Source organism: Somniosus microcephalus, chromosome 22 (genome assembly GCF_052327205.1).
Source record: "Somniosus microcephalus isolate GS21.2 chromosome 22, FLI_Smic_1.0, whole genome shotgun sequence".
NCBI classification, from domain to species: Eukaryota; Metazoa; Chordata; class Chondrichthyes; order Squaliformes; family Somniosidae; genus Somniosus; species Somniosus microcephalus.
Window position 1 is genome coordinate 52,902,032 of NC_141008.1, and position 14,204 is coordinate 52,916,235.

General features: G+C 49.1%; 1 protein-coding gene across 6 annotated transcripts in view; it reads right to left on the reverse strand.

Annotated features, from left to right (window-relative positions):
• The window catches only part of trim37 (tripartite motif containing 37), a 101,136-nt gene that overhangs the window by 48,544 nt on the left and 38,388 nt on the right, over positions 1-14,204 (reverse strand). For all 6 annotated transcript variants that reach the window (XM_085964749.1, XM_085964750.1, XM_085964746.1 and 3 more), the window contains 4 exons: positions 13,770-13,851; positions 9,723-9,799; positions 6,788-6,967; positions 3,796-3,910 (listed from right to left, as the gene is read on the reverse strand). In XM_085964749.1, the coding sequence (XP_085820875.1) occupies positions 3,796-3,910; positions 6,788-6,967; positions 9,723-9,799; positions 13,770-13,851 (454 nt within the window). The remainder of the gene's footprint in view (positions 1-3,795; positions 3,911-6,787; positions 6,968-9,722; positions 9,800-13,769; positions 13,852-14,204) is intronic.

Sequence of the window (14,204 nt, forward strand, 5' to 3'; positions counted from 1 at the left end):
GGGAAGAGAGAAGGGGGGGGGAAGAGAGAAGGGGGGGAAGAGAGAAGGGGGGGGGGAAGAGAGAAGGGGGGGGGGAAGAGAGAAGGGGGGGGGAGAGAGAAAGGGGGGGGAGAGAAAGGGGGGGGGAGAGAAAGGGGGGGGAGAGAAAGGGGGGGGGAGAGAAAGGGGGGGGGGAGAGAAAGGGGGGGGGAGAGAAAGGGGGGGGGAGAGAGAAAGGGAGAGAGAGGGGGGGGAGAGAGAAAGGGGGGGGGGAAGAGAGAAGGGGGGAGAGAGAAAGGGAGAGAGAAAGGGGGGGGAGAGAGAAAGGGGGGAGAAAGGGGGGGGGAGGGAGAAAGGGGGGGGAGGGAGAAAGGGGGGGGGAGGGAGAAAGGGGGGGGGAGGAGAAAGGGGGGGGGGAGGGAGAAAGGGGGGGGGAGGGAGAAAGGGGGGGGGAGGGAGAAAGGGGGGGGGAGGGAGAAAGGGGGGAGGAGAAAGGGGGGGGGAGGGAGAAAGGGGGGGAGAGGGAGAAAGGGGGGGAGAGGGAGAAAGGGGGGGAGAGGGAGAAAAGGGGGGGAGAGGGAGAAAAGGGGGGGAGAGGGAGAAAGGGGGGGAGAGGGAGAAAGGGGGGGAGAGGGAGAAAGGGGGGGAGAGGGAGAAAGGGGGGGGAGAGGGAGAAAGGGGGGGGGGAGAGGAAGAAAGGGGGGGGGAGAGGAGAAGGGGGGGGAGAGGGAGAAGGGGGGGGAGAGAGGGAGAAAGGGGGGGGAGAGGGAGAAAGGGGGGGGGAGAGGGAGAAAGGGGGGGGGGTGAGAGGGAGAAAGGGGGGGGGGGGAGAGGGAGAAAGGGGGGGGAGAGGGAGGGAAGAAAGGGGGGGAGAGGGAGAAAGGGGGGGGAGAGGGAGAAAGGGGGGGGAGAGGGAGAAAGGGGGGGGGAGAGGGAGAAAGGGGGGGGGAGGGAGAAAGGGGGGGGGAGGGAGAAAGGGGGGGGGAAGGGAGAAAGGGGGGGGGAGGGAGAAAGGGGGGGGAGGGAGAAAGGGGGGGAGGGAGAAAGGGGGGGGAGGGAGAAAGGGGGGGGGGAGAGGGAGAAAGGGGGGGGGAGAGGGAGAAAGGGGGGGGGAGAGGGAGAAAGGGGGGGGGAGAGGGAGAAAGGGGGGGGAGAGGATAAAGGGGGGGAGAGGAGAAAGGGGGGGGGAGAGGGAGAAAGGGGGGGAGAGGGAGAAAGGGGGGGAGCGGGAGAAAGGGGGGGAGAGGGAGAAAGGGGGGGAGAGGGAGAAAGGGGGGGGGGAGGGAGAGAAAGGGGGGGGGAGGGAGAAAGGGGGGGGGAGGGAGAAAGGGGGGGGGGAGGGAGAAAGGGGGGGAGGGAAGAAAGGGGGGGGAGGGAGAAAGGGGGGGGGAGGGAGAGAAAGGGGGGGGGAGGGAGAAAGGGGGGGGGAGGGAGAAAGGGGGGGGGAGGGAGAAAGGGGGGGGGGAGGGAGAAAGGGGGGGGAGGGAGAAAAGGGGGGGGAGGGAGAAAGGGGGGGGGGAGGGAGAAAGGGGGGGGGAGGGAGAAAGGGGGGGGGAGGGAGAAAGGGGGGGGGAGGGAGAAAGGGGGGGGGAGGGAGAACGGGGGGGGGAGGGAGAAAGGGGGGGGGAGGGAGAAAGGGGGGGGAGGGAGAAAGGGGGGGAGGAGAAAGGGGGGGGGAGGGAGAAAGGGGGGGGGAGGGAGAAAGGGGGGGGGAGAGGGAGAAAGGGGGGGAGAGGGAGAAAGGGGGGGAGAGGGAGAAAGGGGGGGGAGAGGGAGGAAAAGGGGGGGAGAGGGAGAAAGGGGGGGAGAGGGAGAAAGGGGGGGAGAGGGAGAAGGGAGAGAAAGGGGGGGAGAGGGAGAAAGGGGGGGAGAGGGAGAAAGGGGGGGAGGGGAGAAAAGGGGGGGGGAGGGAGAAAAGGGGGGGGGGAGGGAGAAAGGGGGGGGGAGGGAGGAAAGGGGAGAGGGAGGGAGAAAGGGGGGAGGGAGGAGGGAGAAAGGGGGGGAGGGAGGAGGGAGAAAGGGGGGAGGGAGGAGGGAGAAAGGGGGGGGAGGGAGGAGGGAGAAAGGGGGGGGGGGGGAGGGAGAAGGGGCTGACCATATTCCACACTGATCCCCATCCCATGTCACTTATTGGCAAAGAACACAACAATGCGGCATCACAGTCACAAGCTTCTCCAGTAACTCGCTCCATTTGTGTGCGTTATGGTCAATCCTCTCTGGATTACTCTCTGGAAGCCGACACAAAGAAAATGTCATCGTAGCAGATGCATTCAAAACTTGGGTCCGGATTGACTTTATATTGGACCAAGTTGTCAGGGAGTCGAGATGAAAAGAAACAATGCAATCGCTGGAAATCAGAAATACAAGACAGAAAATGCTGACAATGCACGGCCAGTCGGTTAGTATTCGATAGAGAAAGGCTGGTTAACTGTTCGAGTGGATTCTAATGTCGAGTCTCACTTAAAGCAGTCACCTAATTTTCTCTTTCAGGCACTGGCTGACTTGTCTTTTATTTCCACTTTTCAGAAGCACTTTGTTTAAAGAACTGAAAACAAACTCTTTGGCCCAAATTTTCCTGTCAAAATTACGGTGAGGCTAATGGTACTCGTCGCTATTTATTTGCAAATGGTACAGCAGCTTCAGACAAGGGACAGATACACGGTTGAACTCAAATATCCAAAAGTTTCTGCTCGAGTTATGCTGCTCCGCCATTAGTTTTGCAAAAGCAGCATCTCGCAGTCTGCCTCACCATTGAAATGCATTCAACGGTGTGAAGTTGCTGTATTTGCGTGGTAGATACGAACTAAACTCGCCACAGAAAGTTAAGTCTTGTCCATTCCAGTTCAAGTACCCTTTTAACGATGTGACAAGTGTTAATTACTGCCAAACAACCTGTCTGGCACTGCAAATGAACTATTAAAATGTGGAGTCTCATTCCTTCAGCTTTTAATTGTTGTTGGAGATTTTTTTTTTTTTTATAAAGATTTTTCCCTTGGCTCTTTTCCCCACTCTCTTAATCCAATCTTTCTTTCCCTCTCTTTATTTTTCTTTCTATACCTGATTTGACATTGAATTCACCCACTCTAATTTACAATTCCTTCTCAGTCCTTGCACTGTTAATTTCACAATTCTTTAATCCGATTGGTTAAGGAGGTACACAGTTGCTTGCCCTGTTCACTCAGGTCCCAGATGCCCTGTTTCCCTCGCTGCGATGTTATCAACTCGCACTTTCAGCAACTTGCCACGCAAAAAAATTAAAAAATCTAAGCGTGCAAGGGCAAGTCTATCTAACGGCAGACACCATTAGATTCCCTCCTACAGCAAAATAGGGCCCAATAATTCCTCCCAAAAAATCATTCTAACAGCTTTAGTTTGGGAAAAACACAGCTGGTAGAAAACGTCTAAAGCAATTGAAAAACAAGCAAAACACATTAGAAACAATAGCGTCACTTAACCTCCTCACAAAACCACGTTTAAATTCATTTTTCTTCAAACAGGTTATTACATTAATGGTTGTATTATTTTTGAAAAAAAATGCTACAATGTCAAAGGAAACAAAGTGCAGAAGAGAACACCATGAGAAAATCCTGATTGCAACACAAAGATAGTTAGTTATTCTGTACTGCAACCACAATGACTCAGGCAGCTGGCTATTATTTGAACGCTACAGAGGACAGTGAGCAGCTAAATCAGGAAGAGTACAATATATTCAGGAAAAAAATGTGAGTCATCGAGGTTTGATATTATCAAAATGTCAATCTGTGCTGCTTAAATTCCCATTCGACTGAAGTATGAAGACGGATTACAGAGACTGACCTCTTTGAGATTGTTGATTTGCTGAATGTAACCTGTCTGAGCCACCTCGAGTTGGCTGATGTACCAATTCTGGTCACGACACTTCTGGAAGAATGTAGGAGCACGCACCTGGTACCTGCACAATTGAGAGACAAGAACGATTGACATGTAGAGTCCAGTGTTTCTAAAATAGATCCGTTAGCCAAATAAAATATTGATCAATATAACTGGATTTTAGACGTCTAGAGAAATCCACTTAAAAAGTGAATTCAGATATAAAGACAATACAATTTTTCAATGAAAACATAGTACAAATTGGCATCCAGTTCTAGTGAAGCAATAAAACGCTGTGCCAATTATTCACTGTTCTGTCCAAAAATTTATATTGAGGTAATAGTCAGGTTAGTGGGAACTTGCTGGAAATGTTGAATCACTTTAAAGATTCAGTGATGCTTGCAGGCAATTTCCCCCATTTGAGTAAGTTCTCTTGTCAAATCAGATATATCTTGCAATAACAAAAAGCATGTAGAAGAAAATAACTTGCATTTATATAGCGCCTTTCACATCTTCAAGTTGCTCCAAAGTGTTTTACATCCAACAAGTGCAGTCACTTGTTATGTAGGCAAATTGAACACAGCTAGGTCCCACAAGCAGCAATGAGATTAACAACCAGTTAATCTGATTTTGGTGGCATCGGTTGAAAGATAAATGTAGGCCTGGACACTAGCGAGCTCTCTTTGTATTCAACAGTGTCATGGGATGTTCTACGTCCACCCGAACAGGCAGACAGGGTCACGGTTTAATGTCTCATTCAGCAACACAGTACTCACTTCAGTACTGCACTGAAGTGCCAGACTAGATTATTTGCTGTGCTCCTGGAGTGGGGTTTAAACCCACGACCTACTGACTCAGAAGCAAGAGTGTTACCACCGAGCGAAGACGGGCACTAAATTATAGGTGCATCCATGGGACACAGTTTCATGGACCAACGCATTTATCCAAATTCATAGCCGTGCTTAGAACTCCTGAAAGTGACCCGCTCATCCTATTGCTCATCCGGACAGCAACTCTATATATAATGTTGCAATGTTCCGTTCATGATCAAAAGCATCTGAACTGCTGTGGCAATTGAGAGCATGTTTTATGGAGAGTGTACCAATACAGCCATCGCTGGGTGATCACAATAGTGGGCATCTTGCGAGCTCCGTGCGTACCAGGCAGCCAAGTGTTCTTGCTGCTTGGTGCTCTCGGCTCGTCAAGAAAAAAACATTTCACTGACTAGATTACACTTCTTGTATTTAGTTATGTGACCAATAAAATTGAAATTGAAATTGAAATCTTATGAACTTAAGCAAAGTGATTCCATGTTACTAGACGACTAACAGGTGACCGTTTTCAGTTTGTGAAAACTGAAATGTAACAGATACTTTTTTTTATTTTTAAAACAAGAAGTTTCATAATTGGTGTGTACAAATTTCAATGGAATCTGCAAAGACATTATGAACATACAGAATTCTGAAGAACCTACACACTTATGGATTTCCATTAACCCAGCTCATAGTTAAATCTAAAACCTGCGCCGAGAGTTGCCAAATGCCTAATGTGTGTCCTGACTTTCTAAATTAGTTATTTCATTGCGTTGCATGACACTGCATTTCCTCATCAAAGTGGCAGCAAGAAACCTATCCCTGTACCTTTGTTAGAGGTAGCCGACAGCAAAAATACAAGAAAGCCTAGGGAGTGGGATTTTGTCACCATGTGAAGCATCTAGTCTCCACTTGATACTCCCCAACAGAGGCACGGTTGCTGACTTGCAATCAGGAAGGGAAATAAGATAACCAAACACTTTACCAGTGGATTTGAACAGCAATTTCAAGCTCTGTCAGAATCCTAAGCATCTTACGAGTACTAGTGCAGCAGTTTAGAGCATTCGGTAAAACCTTTTAAAACTGTCTCTCCACACGGGTCACTTTTGCATCCGCGAACTATAGACAAGTGACTTTTGCATTTGCAAGCTGAAATTTTAAATAGACAAATTTGTTGCAACGACCTAGACTCTAGAACTATCTAGGCTTTTCTAATGGACCTACTACCAGCTTACAATACAGGTTTTGCAACTCGGGTCAAATTATGCAATTAGTTTTCTTTGACAGCACCTCCGAAACCCACGACCTCTACCACCTAGAAGGACAAGGGCAGCAGGCGCATGGGAACACCGCCACCTCCAACTTCCCCTCAAAGACGCACACCATCCTGACTTGGAAATATATTGGCCGCTCCTTCCTCGTCGCTGGGTCAAAATCCTGGAACTCCCTCCCTAACAGCACTGTGGGAGTACCTTCACCACGCGGACTGCAGCAGTTCAAGGCGGCGGCTCACCGCCACCTTCTCAAGGGCAATTAGGGATGGGCAATAAATGCTGGCCTTGCCAGTGACGCCCACATCCCAGGAACGAATAAAAAAAACATTATGGTTGGGCCTGGAGCTCCAGTCAGTGCCTATTCATAAAAAGCAGGATTTCTCCCTTGGCTCAATTCAGGCCATAACTGTAAAAATAAATGATTTAAAAATCAATTTTAAGATGGTACAAAATAAAACTAAATACATGCTGCCATCTTCAGGTGGAAACAGGCAACAGTGAAAAAGAAAAAGGTTGTGATAAAAAAAGAGAAATCAGCAAATCTTGCAGATCTGTAATTTAAAAAGAGACGCTAGAAATTCGACAAAATGTTAACCAGTCTTTTCTCTTCGCAGCTGCCGGCAGAACTGCTGTGGCACTGCCACATTTTCTTTTTTTATTGTTCCAAAGAAAATTAGTTGGTTCAGAATGATGCATTTAGAGGCCTCGCCTTGATCAGGGATTGCACACAATCAAAAATGAATGGCTACAAACGTTATACTTCGAGCGAGGTTGGATTTACTAGGGAATCTAATATTCTCACCAGCTCAATTTGTAAAAGGTGGAATGTATTGACTCGGAGTGGAGAAAAAAAAGACACAAGACCCTGCTTACCTGAGCACCAAGGTATCGCTCTGCATATTTAGGTAACCCTCACTGGCGAGAAGGTCCAATCGGAAGAAACGATTGTAACCCCAGCATTCGCCAACCTCAAAATCAGAGGCAAATTCCCGAATGATGTTTTTAGTTGGGTCATTGGAGGCTTGATGAACCATCTCCACACGGTACTCGTACCTAGAAATACAGAAAACATGGAGCACTTAACACAAGCTCGTGTCTAACAAACATTTTACAGTTTGACGGGAATATTTCTAACATGAAGATTGAGGACTTAAAGAACTCCATTTTCTTAATCCCTGACTAACTTTAAATTAAAATCTAGATAAAAATTCTCATCTTACTTTAGAATTTAACGAGCATTTCCTCTAACAGAAACAAAAACTTTTGAGCTTTTAACTGTTTCACTACAGTCTGTCGTTAGGTTACTTTCTGTACACTATGTGGGATCAGAGACAACTGCAGTGCAGGGGTTTTAAAAAGTCATTTATGTAGTGTTGTATATAAAGAGACACCAAATCTCGTCACTGCAGTTTATGAAAAACCTAGGTCGGCTTCAAAAAGTTGCTTCTAGGACCAAACTACTTCTAGTTACAGTGCTTGGCCTTTTTCTTCCTCCAAATATTTTATTCTTAAGTTTCCTGCCCTCAGAATACTGCCACTCTAATCTCATTGCAGGGATGTGTGCATGAGGGTGATGTCTTGCCTGCTGATTTTCACTTTCCTTCCAGCAACACTCAATCTTCCGATGGAAAAGGAGGAGGGTGATGGAGCAATCAAACTTCACCACACCATCATGTTTTGGGTACATCATCCTGAGGCACCAACATTAATACTTTTAACTCAATAAAGGAGCGAAGTTATAGATTTAAGTACGGTTTACCCGATGGCTCTTAAAGTGGAACTGAATCAAATCTAGGTTCACTTTAGAATAAGAACTGCTCCAGCATTGTGGCTTTGTACAGTTCAATTCATACCGACAGCGCTGCAGACATTGTATTCAGTTTAGATCAGGATACTTTACAGAGTTTCACCTAGAGTCAGTTCACATGTAGAGAGATTAAGTACCCACAGGCACACATCAATGGTTAAAATGACTGAAATTTCCAACACGTTGAAGAGGAACCTCCAGGTCAGCAACATGTAGAGTGACGGCAAGTCTCCTGTTATATTTGATTCTTTGGAAGAGGGCAAGAGGAACAGCAAATTTAAAGCTGCGATTATAACCTATAAATGGAGTGAAATGAGAACCCTGAAAGAATTGATAAACTATAACTAAGGAGGTTCAGGCTGTTTCAAAAACTGCACACGTCTTGAAAAACAGAACCGGTACCAACTGCCTGAAGAGACTTTTAATCTCTAGATTTTGAAAAGGAACAGCACAGATCTTTTATTTAGTGAGTGGCTGATCCTAGACTGGTCAGGTTGCAGCATGAAATAAAAACCAAAGTGCTAGAAGCCTACGGCAGGTTAGTCAGTATCTGAGATCTGTTTTACTTTAAGATTTTCAGCATTTGGCTTTTTTCTATTTATCTTAGACAGCAGTATGTTCTGACAACACTCAACGAGTTAGTAGAGGGTAACATCCAATTTGTAGCTAACAGTATCTCAAAACATGCCCAGAGTGTTGCAAGCTTGATAACGTGACCTCGTCCTCTCGGTTATTAGAAGGAAGAAAAGTTCATTTCTGACTCTTGTAATCTTTCCTTGCACCTTGTGGAAGACAAGTCAAATTTCAAGTATATCACGCATGGGCAGGGACTTTCACCTTGCTGCAAATTTGAGAATGAGAAAGGATCAGATTAGTAGACAATATTATGAATTAAACTGCTTATAAATGTGATGGTAACTCCCAGTAGCTTGGTCAGCATGGTGTGGTACTCACTCAAAACAGACCATAATATCCCATGTTTGAGGAGAACCGTGATTAATTTACAGCACAGGACGGATGCCACCTCGTGGCACTGTTGTGTACATCATGCCTTTTTGCTCGAGCAATACAAAACAAATCCCACTATGCTGCTTCCTCCCCACAGCCCAGCACAGGAAACACTCGATTTACCAGCACCTAAATAACCGGAAATCTCAAACCGGCAAAATTCAGGAGTAGGTTCAGCTAAGTTTTACTTCCTATTAGTGGCCTGTTCCTGGATCTGTGGTCAGGTTCCTGCACCTGTTGCTAAGCAACAGAGACGCTTGGATCTTGTGGTCGGAGTTCCTGCACCTGGTGCTAAGCAACAGGGAAGCCTGGATTTGTTGCTGTGTACAGAGCTCTGTACCTTTTAACTATACCTCTCTGTAATCCGGACTTTTTGATAAACCGGCACCACGCCAGTCCCGGATAATAGAGTTTCCTGTATGTGCTTTCAATTTTCATCCAATAGTTTCTCCACAGATGCAATGGTCTCTGCCTCAACAACTTCCTGCGGCAAAGCATTCCATATTCCAAAAACCCTCTGTGAAATGTAGTTAACCTCAGTTGGTGTACTACATGGTGGGGTGTGGGGGGGCGGTGTGGGGAAAGAGAAAGAGACCAAGGGAAAGGACAAATAGCCAGGACTCTCACTCATGATCACAATCCAATCACCCCTGCTGCAAAGTGTCAGATGCGGATAGGCTGCAGTCGAACATTCAGCGGACACTCGCTGAGCAGGCTCACAGTTGGTGGGGCCACTTTGGGACGATCCGAGGGCTGCCATCACCTGCGGAACTGTATCACAGCAGGAGTCAGCGCCTTCAGCAAAAGGAGGGATGAAGACTGGACAAAATATCAATAAACCTCACACAACTAGCTACAAAGCCCTATAGTTGAAGACGAGAGAACAGAGCAACTCATTAAAAGCCAGTTAGGAGAAAGTAATCCTGGATTAGGACAGTATAAAAGAGATGGAAATTCAAATTTTACATGAAAAGAATCTTAAAATCTCCATACTTTGATGTTTCAGGGAGTCCTGCAGAGAGTTCCAGAAACACCGACAGGTAATTTCCTCGTACAACTCCATTTCCATCCTAGGATAGAATGCACAACTTAATGTTTGGAGATTTTAATGCATATGCTGATAAGTTTTTTCCCCCCCAAAATAAATTGAAGAAAAACACATTATTAAAAAATAATCCATTCTGAACTGCAGTAGTATTTTTGAAACAAATAGCAGGATTCATTTGAAGTCTGTCGGAATATTGGGACTCATTATGCTAGTCAAGTATTTCTAGCAGAAAGTTAAATAATTTTTTTTGGAAGTTGCAAAAACCATTCCTTATACCAGGTTTAACTACCTGGTCTGTTATTTGTGCATCCCTCTAGAAGCTAGTTTGCGAAGGGATAATTTTAAAGAGCTACTGGAACTACTACTCACCCGATATCGAAACTCCTTAAGACAGTGGGAGACACAGCCATACGGCTTACATCCATGATACAATCCCTTAGCCAAGAGGAGGCAGTGCCTCTGGTCAGATAGGGGAAAATTGTTTAAGAATCGTTAATCCTGCTGGATGAGTGTGTGCTTTTGTGTGCCTGCGAGGGGGAGGAGGAAGGAGACAGAAGAGTGGGCGGGCAAGAAAGAGAACGAGAGAGGGGGGGGCGAGGCGAGGGGGGGCGCGGCGAGAGGGCGAGAGAGTGGAAAGGGGCGAGAGAGAGAGTGGAAAGGGGCGAGAGAGGGAGTGGAAAGGGGCGAGAGAGGGAGTGGAAAGGGGCGAGAGAGGGAGTGGAAAGGGGCGAGAGAGTGGAAAGGGGCGAGAGAGTGGAAAGGGGCGAGAGAGTGGAAAGGGGCGAGAGAGGGAGTGGAAAGGGGCGAGAGAGGGAGTGGAAAGGGGCGAGAGAGAGAGTGGAAAGGGGCGAGAGAGGAAAGGGGCGAGAGAGTGGAAAGGGGCGAGAGAGTGGAAAGGGGCGAGAGAGTGGAAAGGGGCGAGAGAGTGGAAAGGGGCGAGAGAGTGGAAAGGGGCGAGAGAGTGGAAAGGGGCGAGAGAGTGGAAAGGGGCGAGAGAGTGGAAAGGGGCGAGAGAGTGGAAAGGGGCGAGAGAGTGGAAAGGGGCGAGAGAGTGGAAAGGGGCGAGAGAGTGGAAAGGGGCGAGAGAGAGTGGAAAGGGGCGAGAGAGAGTGGAAAGGGGCGAGAGAGAGTGGAAAGGGGCGAGAGAGAGTGGAAAGGGGCGAGAGAGAGTGGAAAGGGGCGAGAGAGAGTGGAAAGGGGCGAGAGAGAGTGGAAAGGGGCGAGAGAGAGTGGAAAGGGGCGAGAGAGAGTGGAAAGGGGCGAGAGAGAGTGGAAAGGGGCGAGAGAGAGTGGAAAGGGGCGAGAGAGAGTGGAAAGGGGCGAGAGAGAGTGGAAAGGGGCGAGAGAGAGAGTGGAAAGGGGCGAGAGAGAGAGTGGAAAGGGGCGAGAGAGAGAGTGGAAAGGGGCGAGAGAGAGAGTGGAAAGGGGCGAGAGAGAGAGTGGAAAGGGGCGAGAGAGAGAGTGGAAAGGGGCGAGAGAGAGAGTGGAAAGGGGCGAGAGAGAGAGTGGAAAGGGGCGAGAGAGAGAGTGGAAAGGGGCGAGAGAGAGAGTGGAAAGGGGCGAGAGAGAGAGTGGAAAGGGGCGAGAGAGAGAGTGGAAAGGGGCGAGAGAGAGAGTGGAAAGGGGCGAGAGAGAGAGTGGAAAGGGGCGAGAGAGAGAGTGGAAAGGGGCGAGAGAGAGAGTGGAAAGGGGCGAGAGAGAGAGTGGAAAGGGGCGAGAGAGAGAGTGGAAAGGGGCGAGAGAGAGTGGAAAGGGGCGAGAGAGAGAGTGGAAAGGGGCGAGAGAGAGAGTGGAAAGGGGCGAGAGAGAGAGTGGAAAGGGGCGAGAGAGAGAGTGGAAAGGGGCGAGAGAGAGAGTGGAAAGGGGCGAGAGAGAGAGTGGAAAGGGGCGAGAGAGAGAGTGGAAAGGGGCGAGAGAGAGAGTGGAAAGGGGCGAGAGAGAGAGTGGAAAGGGGCGAGAGAGTGGAAAGGGGCGAGAGAGAGAGTGGAAAGGGGCGAGAGAGAGAGTGGAAAGGGGCGAGAGAGAGAGTGGAAAGGGGCGAGAGAGAGAGTGGAAAGGGGCGAGAGAGAGAGTGGAAAGGGGCGAGAGAGAGTGGAAAGGGGCGAGAGAGAGAGTGGAAAGGGGCGAGAGAGAGAGTGGAAAGGGGCGAGAGAGAGAGTGGAAAGGGGCGAGAGAGAGAGTGGAAAGGGGCGAGAGAGAGAGTGGAAAGGGGCGAGAGAGAGAGTGGAAAGGGGCGAGAGAGAGAGTGGAAAGGGGCGAGAGAGAGAGTGGAAAGGGGCGAGAGAGTGAGTGGAAAGGGGCGAGAGAGAGAGTGGAAAGGGGCGAGAGAGTGGAAAGGGGCGAGAGAGAGTGGAAAGGGGCGAGAGAGAGTGGAAAGGGGCGAGAGAGAGTGGAAAGGGGCGAGAGAGAGTGGAAAGGGGCGAGAGAGAGTGGAAAGGGGCGAGAGAGAGTGGAAAGGGGCGAGAGAGAGTGGAAAGGGGCGAGAGAGAGAGTGGAAAGGGGCGAGAGAGAGAGTGGAAAGGGGCGAGAGAGAGAGTGGAAAGGGGCGAGAGAGAGAGTGGAAAGGGGCGAGAGAGAGAGTGGAAAGGGGCGAGAGAGAGAGTGGAAAGGGGCGAGAGAGAGAGTGGAAAGGGGCGAGAGAGAGAGTGGAAAGGGGCGAGAGAGAGAGTGGAAAGGGGCGAGAGAGAGAGTGGAAAGGGGCGAGAGAGAGAGTGGAAAGGGGCGAGAGAGAGAGTGGAAAGGGGCGAGAGAGAGAGTGGAAAGGGGCGAGAGAGAGAGTGGAAAGGGGCGAGAGAGAGAGTGGAAAGGGGCGAGAGAGTGAGTGGAAAGGGGCGAGAGAGTGAGTGGAAAGGGGCGAGAGAGTGAGTGGAAAGGGGCGAGAGAGTGAGTGGAAAGGGGCGAGCGAGTGAGTGGAAAGGGGCGAGAGAGTGAGTGGAAAGGGGCGAGAGAGTGAGTGGAAAGGGGCGAGAGAGTGAGTGGAAAGGGGCGAGAGAGTGAGTGGAAAGGGGCGAGAGAGTGGAAAGGGGCGAGAGAGAGAGTGGAAAGGGGCGAGAGAGTGTGAGAAGAGGCGAGAGAGAGTGGAAAGGGGCGAGAGAGAGCGAGAGAGAGTGTGAGAAGGGGCGAGAGAGTGAGAAGGGGCGAGAGAGTGAGTGAGAAGGGGCGAGAGAGAGAGAGAGAGTGAGAAGGGGCAAGAGAGAGAGAGAGAAGGGGCGAGAGAGAGAAGGGGCGAGAGAGAAGGGGCGAGAGAGAAGGGGCGAGAGAGAGAGAGAGAAAGAGAGAGAAGGGGCGAGAGAGTGAGTTAGAAGGGGAGAGAAAGAGACAGCGAGAAGGAGAGAGAGAGGGAGTGTGTGTGTAAGAAGGGGAGAGAGAGATTGAGAAGGGGAGAGAAAGAGACAGCGAGAAGGGGAGAGAGCGCGTGTGAGTGTGGGGGAAATAGAGAGAGAGAGCGAGCGAGCGCACTTTATAAAAATCTGCAGGTGCAAATATGAAGAATGGCCATCACTGTTAGGCAATGGAGAGCACCCTGGTGCCCACAGCATTGTGCTGTAGCGAGGTGTCATGTCTTCAGTAGAGGAATCAATGTAATGGGAAGTAGACAGGCAGTGTTTCAGGGCAGGCTGGTGGTACTTAGTACACTGCATCATGGACCCAAACTCTAGTTCACGCCCAGGTTCGACTACAAATATCACTTGAGCATCAACTTGAAAAGTTGCCAGTATCAGTAGGCGCTCTCTGCCCTGTTCTTTTCAGTCCAATTAATTCGCAATCACTGGGGTTTAAACACAAGCATGATAGCAGCACATTAGTTTACACTGCTCATCCTTCTCCCCAACATTCAGTTTAAAGCACATTAATCTGTGCAACACAAAGATCCAGTGCAGTCGCCTCCATATGCTGTACTTAAAACTTTGACTCAAAGTTCACCCTAACTGAGGCTTCTTCTCCTCCTTCTGCCTCCCCCGGCAGCCACAAACCCAGCCGTTCAAACTCACCGGATAAACTTTCAGTCTCCAGCAGAGTCCAGATACCTGCAGAGGGGGGCTGTACACAGGGTCTGCACGCTGACGCAAAGTGCTATTGAAAACAAGCAAAAAGCGTTTACAATACAATCATCATTTTCAATCCAGAATGTACAGTGGCCAAAGTTCAGAAAACAACTTCAAAACTTCCTTCAAAACGTGAAATACTTGCTTGAAATAATTACCATCCTTAAATTGAAATAAAAAGGACGACATTGATTCATCAGTGTATATAATCACGTCTAAATATTCCATATTAGGTGAGGAACACAACAGTACGTGACCCTTTACCCCAAAGAACTTCTGTATCCGCAGTACATACTTTGAATTTCCAACTCTCAACATTCAAGAGACTGTGAAATCAGGAGCAAGAGAAAAAAAAGACAAAGGAAGAGTGAACAAAGAGAG